Source organism: Pagrus pagrus, assembly GCF_965226575.1.
Source record: "Pagrus pagrus genome assembly, chromosome: 8".
NCBI lineage: Eukaryota > Metazoa > Chordata > Actinopteri > Spariformes > Sparidae > Pagrus > Pagrus pagrus.
The window spans coordinates 11,684,547-11,699,065 of NC_140192.1; the positions used below are offsets into that span (position 1 = coordinate 11,684,547).

General features: G+C 44.3%; 1 protein-coding gene across 7 annotated transcripts in view; it reads right to left on the bottom strand.

Annotated features, from left to right (window-relative positions):
- slc20a2 (solute carrier family 20 member 2) overlaps nucleotides 1–14,519 on the bottom strand; it is a 42,831-nt gene that overhangs the window by 11,715 nt on the left and 16,597 nt on the right. For 4 of the 7 annotated variants that reach the window (XM_084360309.1, XM_084360304.1, XM_084360303.1 and 1 more), the window contains 2 exons: nucleotides 3,361–3,933; nucleotides 1,183–1,323 (listed from right to left, as the gene is read on the bottom strand). In XM_084360309.1, the coding sequence (XP_084216435.1) occupies nucleotides 1,183–1,323; nucleotides 3,361–3,649 (430 nt within the window). In that variant the 5' untranslated portion in view covers nucleotides 3,650–3,933. Of the gene's footprint in view, nucleotides 1–1,182; nucleotides 1,324–3,360; nucleotides 3,934–12,387; nucleotides 12,703–13,698; nucleotides 13,937–14,519 lie in introns of those variants that run through there. The other 3 variants (XM_084360307.1, XM_084360305.1, XM_084360306.1) reach the window with 3 other exon arrangements.

Below are 14,519 nucleotides of genomic sequence, written 5' to 3' on the forward strand. Positions count from 1 at the left end.
AAAACGACAGCAACGCACCAAAATCACCAAATCACGCAGTGATGCAGGATCACCAGGCAGCCCTGAGTGAGTCTGACAAATGTCCTTTTGTTCTTGTATTTCTTCCCAAACACGTCATCTGCACTTCATTTGTAACTTCCAGGAATAGTGGTGGAAGAAGCACTAGTAGATCTTGTACTTACGGAGAAGTAGCAACACCACAGTGTAGAAAAAACTTGCATTCAAAAATATTGAAAGTACTAAAAGAATACTTGCAGAATGATGTATATCATATTATTGGATTATAATAATTGATGCGTTAATGTGTTTATCCCTTTAACGCTGAAGCTCGTAAACATGGAGCTCGTTTTAATCACTTTATATTCCTCCATATCCGCTGGGTTGATTGTGAATTTCCACTCTGAGGATCAATAAAGCTTTATCTCATTCTATGAGATTACATCACAATTTATAATGTTCATAAAACCCTGCTTTCCAAAAAAGTTGGGACAATTATGTAATCCTTTTTGACATGTAGTGAGAAGACAATATATTTCATGTAAAATATGTGCTGATTGTGAACATGACGCCAGCAACACGTTTCAGACAGGTGGGGACGGGCAGGGGACTTCAGAGGACCGTCTTTCTGTTGGCTGCATTGCACGCTGCTCTGCTGAGGCTCCTGCCCGTGGAGGAAACGGTAACTCTTCGATCGCTCGCTGTGTAAAATTGGTCGAGTCAGTCGTCCTTGCTGACAACATAATCTGATGATTACTGTCTGTTTTAGAGAGCTAAACCCGACTGTAGCTGTGCTGCAAATATCGCAGTGTGGCGATATTAAGTTTATTTTATACCCACAGCAGTACATGTATAATGTCACTGTGTTGACTTTACCAGCTGTTTATATTAACTTTGACTGTATGTTTTTATCAAGATTATTTGACGCCTGCTAACTGATGCCAGGAGACAACAAACAAATATGACAACAGGATCGTTTTACTTAAAATATCAAAATACATTTTGGCCTATGTAAGTCACTGAGTTGATGAAACACCAGATTATGCTACAAATAAAGCACATTTCAAGGACTACATGTATGTTCTAATTCAAACCTTGAAAACATTTTCCAAACTCTGAAGACCTTGTACAAACTGTGTGTACTCAGTCACACACAATAGGCCTCAAAGAGCTCAAAGACATTACCGATCTTGACAAGCTGCATCCACTGTACTCCCTTGGTGCCGATGGCCACCATGGAGAAGCCGATGGTGGCGCCAACAATGCAGTGAGTCCCAGAGACGGGCAGTTTGAGGAAGGAGGCGATTAGCTGCCAGACTGCTGACCCTGTGGACAAAAAAAAAGAAAAAAAAACTCACAAACCTCAGCCATTTTTCATCCTTGAGTCGCCAGATCAAAAACGGTTTACTGACAGCATGTGACATTTTCAGTGAGCGTCTGCGCTGTGTTTCACTTTAGGCTTGTGCTGCGTGTAAATGTTGGCACACTGTGACCTGCCTTTAGAGTTTCTGCACAAACACATTATCCTCCATCGCCTGTTTAACGTTGGAAATAAAAAAAAAAGCTGTTCAATGTTTCGCCAACATTCACTTGTGGCTTTCTGCTCCACCTGAATTTCCAGCGACACGGGAATCCCCTGTGCGTAATATCGCCTTATTTATCACCGTTTCCCAGCAGTCACTCTTTCATTAAGACGCCATTGTCTCGACGGGAGCCCCATTGTTTTCTGTTCTGCACAAATTCATTCACTGAGGTAATCTCAAGCTACCGTCGACACCCAACGACTGCTTCTTGTGCTTCACTGTAAAGTCACTGCGAGAGCGGTTTTTTCTGTGAAGCAACTCGGCAGATGTTGACAATAACAATACAAAAACATCACATGAAGAGGTTCGTCTTAAAATAGACTCGATATTTTTTCACACCGTGTCAGAGCTGCTTTTAAACTTTTCAAGGACAAAACAAACTTTATAACATCTCTCGTAAAGACAAGTGGGTCGTAAAACAAGCACAGATGTTATTCAAGCGAACAATTGGCGAACTTCTACAAAAACAACTCGGCTAGAGTCATTATGTAACTTAGCAGTTTAGTTTTCAGGAAAACGGAGCCGTGTGTGAGCCCTGTACATCTGTGATCTTACAAATCTTACTGTGTGAGTGCTACATGTATTAAGAAGTGACTATTGTGTTTGCCCTCAGGTCAGAATACGAAAGAAATGCGAGCGGTGTTTTCATGAACAAATGCATGTTGACTGTGAAAAAGCAGAGTCTGCTCCACAATAGCTGAAACACATTAAATTATTAATAGAGAAACATATTAGAGCTGAAATAATTAACTGATTAATCCATTAGTAGCTCGACAGGAAATTAATCTGCAACAGTTTAAATAATTCATCATTTATCAGTCATTTATCGAGCAAACCCTTCACAGGTTACAGCCTCTCGAATGTGAGGATTTTCTTGTTTCCTCTGATTTATAACATTGTAGCTTTAATATCTTTGGGTTGGGGACTGTTCCTCAGATGAAACAGGCGATTAAAAGTTGTCACCTTGGACTGGAGGGATTTTCACTACTTTTCAGACACAGACTCCTCGACATTCATGGGGTTATGAGTCTCCAGCTCCCTGGAGGAATATTTTACTCTGCAGACTTTTCACATTCACACAGTGTTAATCACTGAGGTTTCCGTCGATTCATTTCAGCGCTGCAAGTGATGATTATTTTCATTTGCAGATTCAACTGTTGATTATTCTTGCAAGAGCCCAATGTGACAAATGCAAATGAGTCATGACTCGCTTACAGCGACTTAAAAACTCTGAAAATCCTCCGTTTAGCAGCCTGTAAACAGCATTTTTTTTCCCCCTTGAAAAAAATGACAAACCAAAACAACAATAAATTAGTTGTGTTTCAGAAACAACAAGTCTTTCTTACATGTCACAAAACAGAGTGCAGCTTTTATTACTACATCTCAAACCTCTTCTCAGCAGTTGTCACCAGCCCGTTTCACTTAATAATGGAGCCGAGGAGCAGCAGTAACTCAATTACTCACTGCTGCAACTACTGTTTTACATTATTGAGTGATCTGTCTATCGTTTCTTTTTATTCACTGACTTATGGTTTTGTTTAGAAAATGTTGTAGAATTGTGAAAATGTCCACTATGACTTCCCAGAGTCCAAGGTGGCATCTTTAAATTCCTTGTTTTGTCCTACTAACAGTCAAAAACCAAAAGATATTCAGTTCACTACCATTTATGACAAAGAAGACGCAGCAAATCCTCCTTACAACGCTGAGATCAGAGAGTTTCTGGCACTTTTTCAGACTAAAATGATAAATCAATAGCTGCTGAAAATTCAGCCCCACTTACCGACCATGGCGCTGACCTCCCCTGCCATGAGTACGGGCACCGTTTCGTTGTACATGCTGACATCGATGATGCCCTTTCGAATCGTCTCGCCGACTTTGGCCCCCAGCAGCATCGAGCCCAGCGTCTCAAAGATGGACGCCAGGATGCAGGCCTGTTTCAACGTGACCACGCCGGAGCCCACCGCCGTGCCGAACGAATTGGCCACGTCATTGGCGCCCACTGAGAAGGCCAGGATGAAGGCAATGATGAAGCCAAGAATGACCATCCACAGGAACGGTTCCAGATCCATCTTGATAGGATTTTTACCAGACCAAAAATCCAAGCGGAGAAAAAACTAGCTTAAATATTCTTTTTTTTTTAAAAAAAGAAAGAAGTGCTCCGTGCGTCTGTAGCGGAGGACTTGGTAAGCCCGCTCCTTTTTCTTCGTCCCCTGGTTATAAAGAGTTCGAGGGGAGAAGCACAGCCGCTAACTAAGCGTTTGGAGCTCAGTCCAAAGATTGGAGACTAGTGATGGTGGGTGCAGGGAGCATTCCATAGTTTAGTGTGAGACAGTCTGTCTGCCCGGTCCTTCACCTGCAAGAGACACAAGAGACAGAAACAGATTAGTATCACGACTCATGATTACTCTTTTTCAACAGCAGTTAACATCTGGCAACACCTCCCTGTGACTTCCTCACAAAACCTAAAAACAAAGGAGGGGAGGGACCAGCAGAGAGAGAGGGAGAGAGAGAGGAGGAGGAGGAGGAGAAGATGAAAAACACACCCAAACCTGAAGGATTCGGGATGACGACGCAGAACTGGATGAAAAAGCTGTGGGACGTCTCAGATGACCACAATAAGAAATCACAGCCTGCACTTCATGGGAATCGAATCAGACGCTTCCAGAGGGCCTGCTGACAGCGGCGAGACTATAAAAAGCCCAGAGTATCCAGAGTGAGAGGTGAGCAATGCTCCCGGCATCGGACTGGACTATTAACACCTTATCCCCTCGCAACAGGGCAGCCGACGTCCCTGCCAAACCTGCTTTTGTTGCACAGGTTTACCTCTTTTCCACAAACCCAGGCGGCCCCTGACAGGAATATATAATTCACTGAGTTCCCTCCACAGACCACCACACTATTTCAACCACTTTCATCACTATCATGACGCAGTGATGCCAAGACTGATGATGACCAAATGTTTTAACATTTGTTGTGCAACTAATGACTATTTTCATTGTTTATTAATCTGCTATTCTCTCGATTAGTTGTTCGATCTAAAATAGTTTCAGTGTTTCCCAAAGCCCAAGATGGCGTCCTCAAATGTCTTGTTTTGTCCACGACCCAAAGAGCTTCATGTCAGAGAGCAGTGAAAAAAACTGACATTAAGACAGTTATTTTTTGGATTACAAGTTTCCTTACATTGTTTGTTTGAAGGAACTTTAATATTTAATATTAATATTTTGTTTTATTTTGTGTTTCCACCGTCAAAACCACAAAATATTATGTCCAAAGTAGAATTATAAGAGAAATCTCCTCCTGCTTCTTTTTAATTGGTTTACATCTGACTTACTGTGACTTTGCGTAAGGAAATGTAAACACGGACCCGGTGGCAGGCGTTAAAAAAAAGACTAAATAGAAATAGTTCATCTTCATGCTGATGGTCTCGTTTGCTTGTGTAGGTCATAAAGAGGCATCAGTATTAAACTGAGAGTGTTTTATTACCAGTTAAAAATTCCTTGTAGTAGCTTTAAATATGCAAATAAGGCATCAGCTAATTAAAGATGTGCTACAGAAATCTGAACTAAATTAAACTCCTCAATGAGTGTTTCAGATGTTTTCTGAAAGTTAGAGTTATGAGAGCATAATAGCCCAAAATCTCTGAAATCTACCCGTGCTTGAAAGAGATGATGTTTTCACCTGCAGCGTCTCCAGTGTGAACCAAGAGAGCGTTTCACTGACAACCGGGTGCCACATCACATTACCCTTCTGATCTGTGCTCGTTCAGCCTCAGCGAGACTGCTACAGTGCTCACTGGGCAACAGTCAAAAGGTTCACACCAGTTTTGTAACAAGATTTGCAGTACGAGTTCAAACTAAATCTGAGGCTTTGCTGCAGTACAAGATAAGAAAAAAAAAAAAATCTCAGTGCTTGGATTTATGTTAAGACTGCAATGCAGCAAGAACATCAGCAGTGATGCTTTACTGCTGCTGGAGGTGGGAACAGTTCGCAAAGCTGCACGGTTCAGGGTCAGGGAAGTCAGCTGACAGTGTAGCAGTAACTTCTCTGGGTCGTCTTGTGTCTTTTGTAAAAAATATAAACATTTCAGCATTTTGCTCTGCAGTCATAACGACAATGGATGCAACCCTTCAAAATCTGGGGGGTTTTAACAGCAAAGTAAATCCCACGTTTCTCTGCAGACGTACTGAACAACTGTAGCTGTTCCTTTTTTGTGGACTTTAGTCAAACGTTTGACAGATGTTGAGGAAACATTTTCGTGTAAATTAGCACAATCCTGCTGCTTGTGTACGCCCTCAACTTCAGGGACATTAGCTGCTTAGCTCACTCTAAGAAATACATCTACAGCTATTAAGATAATGAGCATGATTGTCCCGCGGATGGGTCAGTGGTGTAGATGATGATGATTTGAGAATACTAAAATACGATTAGTGATTAATCGCTGACATACTCATTTGTAAACTGAATAATAGACATTTATAATAATAGACATTTTTCCGGGAAGTTAACTTCGTCCTTGAAGACGACTGTAACAGACGGGAAACGATGAATCGATTAATCAAGAAATAAACATATTAATGGTGAAACGTTCCTGTGACTGTTGTAATAAGCGTGCTGGGCTCTGCACTTGTTGAGGTAAAGCAGCTTCCCACGTCCCTGTAAAGTCCCACAAGGCTTATTTACATCGCAACAATGACAACAAGCTCTGGAGGCAGATGATGAGGCCACCAACACTGAAAGCCTCTGGTGGTCCCTGAGAAACCTCTCTACCACAAACGACTCGGTCTGGCTTCTTTCTCCTCTTTTTTCTCCTGTCTGTGCCACATAACCAAAGTCATTTCATAGGGGTTAATGGCAGCACATTTCCTTCTATGGTTTAGCCAATTGTTAATGGGGAGCATTAAATGTAAACAGCTTGAAGGCCAGACGAGAACATTCTCTCGGCATGAACCGACTGTGCGCTCCTCATCGCGTGGGGGCAGGCAGCTCTTTTCTAAATAGCCTGCGGCCGGTTACGGCTCCCTCCTCCCGACCAAGAGCTCCATCTGGAACAGTTGAGGTCACAAACGTCTATCCTTTTGCCTTTGTTGAACCACAACACACGCATTAAAAGACGATAATGATTTGTCTCTTGATCAGGTCCATGCGAGACCTCCCTGACTCATCGTACCTTAAGTGGCACTGAAGATTATTACGTGGTTAACGGTTGAATAATCTAAAAATGTATCTGACACGTTTCGTTCTTCACATCCCCAGCCAGCTCTCTTTTATCCAGAGGGCTCAGGGGGTGCCAAATCTCAAACAGACTGGGTAAAAATTATGTGATACTTGTCTGATGCCCGCGGGGAAATTCTCTTTTCACTAACCTCCCCTCCAGAAAAGGATCAGAGCGAAGGATCAGAGCGAGGGATCAGTGCCCCTGGACGTGAAGATTCAGTCTGAGACTGTCGGGCTGAGAGGTAACTGAAGTCATGAACTTTTTATTGTTCATCAGTGTGATGTGATTAAAAGGTTTGCCAAGTTAATAATTCATGACTAAAAATAACAAAACAAACCTAAGTGGGGGTGTCATCTTCATCTGAGGCTCTGAAATTCAGCTGATTTCTTAAGTGCATCATGTCACACAAGCAGAAACATTACATTTCATTAAACCTGAACCAATATACAAGTATTTCAAGGCTTTTGAGACATTTCCTAAATATATTTTAAAACTCAATTTATAATATTTTGAATCAAACAACTTATTTTGACTCTGCTTGTTTGAAAACCTCCAACACCTGAGAACTGCTGTACAAATATTACATTTGACAGTCAGTGTCAGTCTTTGAAAGGACTATTGCGCCGCGTGCTGTGTAAATGTTTGAGCCGGGGAACACCTCCGCCACAAGACGACCACGCAGTCAAACATGGCCGGCCACCAAACAGAGCCGCAGACTGACTCCACAGAGGAAACGGTCAAACACGTCATCGATCGAGTGTGACAAGGAGGCGGATGAGTATGAGTGACTCGAGAGTGGGTGTGCACACAAGTACCGACCCCGTTTAATCAGGTCTGCAGTTTTCTAAACCGGGAGAGTCGACGTGACAGCTGCAGCTGACGCTGACACCGACGCTGAAGCCGAAGAGTTGGTCCTGCTGGAATACACGAACACCAGCTCGCATACCGCCACACCCTGTTGTGCACTTAAAAACAATTTTCTCCAGTACAGCAAGAGGGGTCTGGTAGAAACCTGTGGAGTCATCTAATTGACTCAAACAGCTCCGACACGGAAATAAAACACTCAACTAGTCTAAGGGGAATTTTAAAGAGAAACAATGTGCTCCAGCTTCAATAGCCTTCGTAAGGGTTACAGGATGTAGACAGTTTATGCAATGAAACCCAAAATGAAAATGCCTGAAAGCTCAGTTTGACCTTCATCCTAATAATCTGTGAAATTTTGATTTTAATAGATTCCCCTTTCTCGAGAACATCAATAGGCTTTTTAATAAGCTTCTACTTTAGCCTAAGTGCCTCAAGAACCGCCAAATTTATAAAAATGATAATAAGCTAAACTTAATTTAATGCATTTAATGCCCTGGGCAACTCCAGCGCCTCAACACCGGCAGGCAGGGGTATTCTTAATACTTAGAGAGCAATATGTAAGTATTTTGGGAAATGTCTTACTTGCTTTCTTGCTGAGGGTTAGGGTTAGGGTTAAGGCAGGGGCAGGCTGCACAGTAAGGCTGAAGAGATACTTGCTTTTAACTGTCTGGGTACACATGAGGCATGGCTAACGTATCCCGCGTCTGTTTGTTCACGTCCGCAAAAAATTAAAAGCTATGCGTACACAGGATCCAATATGCACATGTCTGGGGACGTGACAGGGTCAGGGGGTCAGTAAACACATCAGCAGCGTGTCCCACCTGGTGGTGTCCTCCAGTCACATGTGTCTACGCAAACGTGTGGTTCAAAAGCAAGCAGCCGGTTAGCTTAGCATAAAGACTAGGAACAGAGGAAAACAGCTCGCCTGGCTCTGTCCAAACTTAAGCTAAGCTAACCATCCACTGGGTTTAGTGTCATGTTCACTGTGCAGACATAAGAGTGGTATCTATGTTTTTATCTGACTCCGGGCAATGGAGCAAATGTTTCCCACAGGGCTGTCCATGTGTTTCTAGTATTTGTTGTGAGGTGAAAATACTCTCTAGATATGCAGGGTTGTTCATTATTAATTATTTTTATATAGGCAGAGCACAGTGGGCACAGTTATACTCGCAGGAAGTCAGTCAATTAAGGGACTTTGGGATCTTGCCATGTTGCATCTTAACAATACATTCAAACACAACACAGTACAATAGTTGATTGCTTTTGGCCCGTGGCCCAGCATTAAGTCTGATTTCCCCAGATGTCAAACTATTCCTTTAAGATGCACGCAAAACAGAAATAACTCCAGCTCTAGTTATTCCTTGTCGGATTCAAATCCAGGTTTTCTTACTCTTCATGCGACAAAAGTTGCGATAACTATTATTACGATCGCAACACCTCCTCCAAATGTGGCGGCTCCAGAGACAGAGGAACTACTTTAGCTTGTCCTTGGACATCCTTGTCATCTGCAGACCACTCACCATCAGCCTGTAGACTTTACCCAGACTGTCACACAGACACAAGCAGGCTGCATTCAGACCCAAGCTGTTGAACTGAGTGAGGAAACGTCCAAACTGTGGTGAAACGAACACCAGGCTTCCCAAACAAAAACCTGTCTGCTGCTCTCAACATCTGGTGCCTCAGCTGGCACATTTGAAAACACATCAAAATGTCTGTTGCCCAGTTTCACCATGAGAAACCACAGCCTGGGAATGTTTATACATTGTCACAGATGAAGATGACCTAATGTCCTTGAATAGTGAGTGAGTCAACAACCCGGCTACGACTTGCTACATGCATCGATTTGTACATACAGCAACGGCTCAGAGAACACAGCATGAGCCAGAGATCCAGTTTCAGGTTCATGTGTGTGACTGTGGTGCAAGCTGAGCAGAGCTCGTGTGAAACGCATTTCTTGCAAACAGATCGACATGACACGATCTTTAGTATGTTGCAGGAACCATCTCAGGCTGCACAGTGACTTTTTCACACTGCTGGAATGGATGATTCATCGAGACCTTGAAACTCCTGAGAGTCCTCTGCAAGCAAAAACGTATAAAAGCCTTCACAAATTAATAGAGCAAAATAAAAAATGAGTTGCATAAACTGTTATGCAACCTGTGCGAAGGTTATCGTTCCTCTTTATTCCCTACATACCGACAACAGCCAAGATATTAAACATGACATGCACTGGATCTATACTTCAGTTCACCTTCAAGGACGTATTAAACCCCAAAAACACCAGAAAACAAGCAGAGTCCTGCAGTGCCATGCTGCAGGCTCACCAGCAGTGATTATAATGGCTCTGTGAGAACGCACCCCGTGATTATGTTCCTGTTTTGCCGGTCACTGGGATGCAGAAAAATAAACCGGAGACAAAACAGAAAAAACGCAGAATTGCATGGGAAGAAAATTACTTGCGAGCTCGATCGATGTTTGACATGACATGCAGCCAAGTCACCGACGGGAGGGAGAACAAACTATGTCTTTAATCCACGAGGAGGTTAATGTAAAGTTATTAATAAGGCATGCACATACTTGATGTCAGCTGCTTCAGAATTCATTTTACTCTTAATTATCATTCCAGAGTTTGTTTAAAAGACCACCATGGGATTAAAAATACTGGTGATGAGTCAGTTTGCTGGAGAATGCTGTGCATATTTATTCATTCTCATTTCTGAGAGGGCAGCAGGTTAATTCGTCTTCATCTGGCCGGAGGCATCTGAGAACACAACGGGACGACTGTGATTTAGAACGTAACCAAACTTAAAGGTTTTGAGAGGATCCGTAAATGAGCCGACAGTGTGCAACATACGGCGTCCCTGTTCAGCTCAGGTGCATCATTTACAACAAGTGTGTCACGACTGCTGTCCAAGGTGCTGAACCTGAGACCACCAGGGGATGCGGGAGCTGCCTGAAGTGATTGCTGTTAATTACACTGCGACACAAGGAGATACCCACGATGTTTTCCTCATGTCAGAAGCATATCCAACGATATCTTAGCGTGGAAAAGGATACCTTGGATTATACTGCCTGAGTAATTCCAAACATTTATAACCGGATTTTAATTGATCATTTATCATGATATTCAAACTTGGTTGAAGATGGTCCGGCGACTTTATAAAGAGTCAACTTTTTAATTGTTTTTTCCGAGGGGATGAAAGAGAGAGGCTATGAGAGGACAGCAATGCCACCTGCAGATAAAGAAACTGTGGCAGCAGTGTATAAACTAGAAAAAGCGATGCGTCGACTAATGAGAAGGGCAAATTTCCCTTTTTATGATGACCTGGTAGCACTCGCCCAACAATCTCACCCATTAAGGTGGTTGAGTCTTTCCCAGCCTCAACTTCAGGTGCTTCTACTGACAGGCCCGGTGCCACAGAAAACACGGTGGGGAGCAGCCGATCAGTTTCCTTACGTTAGCCTGTCATAACTTCCTGTAATAAGTCTGAAAGTCCAAACCTTTCAAAATAATGTCTTCACACTAGAAACGAACCGAACCACAGTTCAGTTTGATCCCGACCGAAACCACCTCTTTGGGTCAGACCGAGGTTCAGCTGTTTATTGCGGACCGTGGTCCCGAGGAGGTTTCAAGTTTTCTAACTCCTTGGTGTTTACAACACACAAACTTTACCATCTGGAAGTGGCTCTTGCTCTGGAGGTAGAGCAGGTGGTCCACTGTTCGTTGGCGGGTCAATACCCGGCTCCACCTGAAAACACTGACCCCCAAACTGCTCCCACTGGGCAGGCCAGCACCTTCCCTGGCAACTGTGTGTGTGTGTATGAGAAAAGCACAAGTGCAGTCAGTTCATCATTCACCATCTTGTACTCGGCCTGAAATAAACTGTCCCATCTAAAAAAGCTAACCTAAATAAAAAACACTTGAAAGCGCCACACTCTGTGAGACAACATGCTCTTGAGGATTATTTCTGGCAGACACATTTTCTTCCTGTGGGTGTCAGGTGGCAAACAGCACAGATAATGAGGACACTGACACACAAAAGAAGAAAACACAACACGGGGACAGCGAGACTAAATTAGGTCTTCATGTCGTCTGCGCTGGAGGACACATTTAAGGGACAGTGTTTGATACATGTCGGGAATATTAACACTTCTACTGACGGCGTACTATCCGGCTGCATCGCATCCCGAGCGGAGCGTTTTTACCTGTTACAGCATTGACCTCTGGAAGCAGACGCTGTGTGCCGTGACTGTAAAGACAAACTACTTACTGCGATCACTTCTCTAATTGTTTGCTGTCGTCGCTGTACAATGCTCATTAATCTGCCTGAGATGCCACTGCACCACAGCCACAGCTGGTGCAAAACACTGTGTCACGAGCTACAGTCTGCATTGACACGCGGCTGCTATCCACGCACCGATTCAACCCCCCCTCCCTCCCTCTCTGCCTGCCTTCCTTCCTTCCTCATCAACTAACCCTTCCTCTCTAGGCACATGCTGAAAGGACCAGCGCTAGAACATACATGCAGCGTCAGATGATGAGTCACAGCAGCATCCTACCTCCGCTGCCTAATTGTTACACCTGAAGCATACGCAACTGCAGCCGGTACCCTCCAAGGACACACAACGCTCACATCCACCAGATGGATAACAAAGTTAACAAAACAGAGAGGTATCGTAAAGACAAAGAACTGAGAGGAAATCAGCCTGGAAATCAACTCCACTCACCTTCATGTCTCCTCACGTCAGTGGACGGTGAGAAAGTGGTGGAGATGAATGAATGTCAAAGACAAAATGACAGTGTTGGGGAGAAACACGGACGGACAGAAAAATCAGCAGAATAAAAATGGACCGGGAATAAAAAGAAAAAGGGGGAGGGCGGCTGAGCATGTGATTGATGGGGGAAAAAATGAAATTATGTGGAGAGAGTGGAAGAGAACAGCTGATGACAGGAGGAGAGGAGGAGTGAGAGGAAGGAGCAGGAGAGGCTTAGTGAGAAATCAGCAGGTTGTGGTGGTGTTGCAGGAGAGAGGAGGAGAGAGCGAGATAACAAGAGAGAGGGGGGGGGAGAGAGAGAGGGAGAGAGCGCGGTGCAGCCAGCTGAGTCTAGACTGCCTCTTAAAAGAAAGTATCCGCATTCACAGCGCGCGCCAGCCAATGACAACTGTCGGAGAGGAGAGAGCGCAGCGCTGACTGGCTGTGTGAATGCGGAGAGGTCGGGCAGATGGAGAGGAGGCAGCCAATGACTGCAGAGGAGGATAACCAACCGGGGGGGGAGATGAGAGGGAGAGGAGGCGAGCATGTGTGTGGATGTGTTTGAGAGCCGGAGAAAAGCATGCCGACGGATCAAGGGCATTCGGAGCGCCAGCATTCCCTCGGTTACTCTGGTCACAGATAGATCAACACGATACGCCGACATAAATGTTAATACACATGTTTCGAAGGAGAGCGACAGCCTGATAACTGAGGGAATGAGCTCCGGGTTACACAATCATCCATGATGCGTGTTAACCGCAAGTATCCAGCGCCATGAAACAAGAAGACACACTATCTCAAAACTGTCATTTGGCTCCGATCCACCCATCACTTTCTCTGCCACAATTGTCCCTTTCACAGACGTGCTTGAACAGTATGTCTTTATGTGACTCGGTTTCAGATGGCAGAGACGGGGAGCTTTCGTCGACACAATGATGGAGCAGAGTCGCTGCGGGCTCGCTGCTGACAAAATACAAAGCAGAGCCAGAGTCTTATACAGTATTTCATCAACCCTCGCTGATAATACAACGAGAAGCATGAAGAACAAGTATATGAGAGATAAGGCGAGAAGAGCAGATAAGTTGGAGCTTTCTGGAAGGCAGCAACACTTCCAGCTCTTTAAATTGGTTGTGACATCTTTATAAATGTTTGTCCAACTTTGGAAGAATTCACCAGAGATTTGGCTCAACCACACGAATCCTGTCATGCACTTTTCTGTCTTGACCTCCACACAATCTTTGCGCTGTTCAAACCATATACTTAAAAAAAACAGCAATTACTCACGTACACCTTTGAACGCCTGGTGCCACTGGGCAGTTCTGGTCCTGTTCCCGTCGCTCTCACAGTCTGTACGAGCACCAGAATAGGGGCGATAAATTCATTTGTCCGGCACCGTTCAGTGGTCTGATCTCGTGTTTGTTTGAGTTCCTGTGGTTTCTCCTCTATCGTCTCTCACTCAGTCTCTCCCCTCTCTGTCCCCCAACTGGCCCTGCCTGCTAAAAAGCCTATCTGCGTCAGCTGCACCTGCTGCCTCTGACTCTGTGCTTCGCAGCGGGGCGGCGCTGTCTCCTAGAACCAAAACACACACATACACACACAGGCACAGTGTTGAGATCAGTCGGCCTGCACGGACAGGAGGGGGGTCGCTTAAGAATGACAACAACGGCGCGCATGACTGCAAAGAGCATGTCGCTCTCAACACCATCTTCAAAAGGTTCCCCACACATTTCCATAAATCCTCTAACCCATTCTGTTTTCTCTCCAACGCCGCAGGCCTGCATTGCAGCACTAAGTCAGGCTGTCAAGAGGCGAGTAACTCTGGTAATCCTTCAGATTGTTTCTGACGACCATTACAAGCACTCAGGCAATCCGTCAAAAATTCATGCAGGCCTGCAGCTAAATCAATACTTCTCAGAAGAATTTTTTTGGCCGGTTTACCCTGGTAGAGATGAGCGATGATCATCCCGCTGACTTCTCACCATCGTTAAAGTCCCAGGGCTGCGGTGGATCATCTCGGAGCACAATCCCTCCTCTGAGACAAAATTGCCTTCTTAAGCTTCATGAATATTTATTTTCTCTTCATAGTTTATTTAGGTTTGACACAA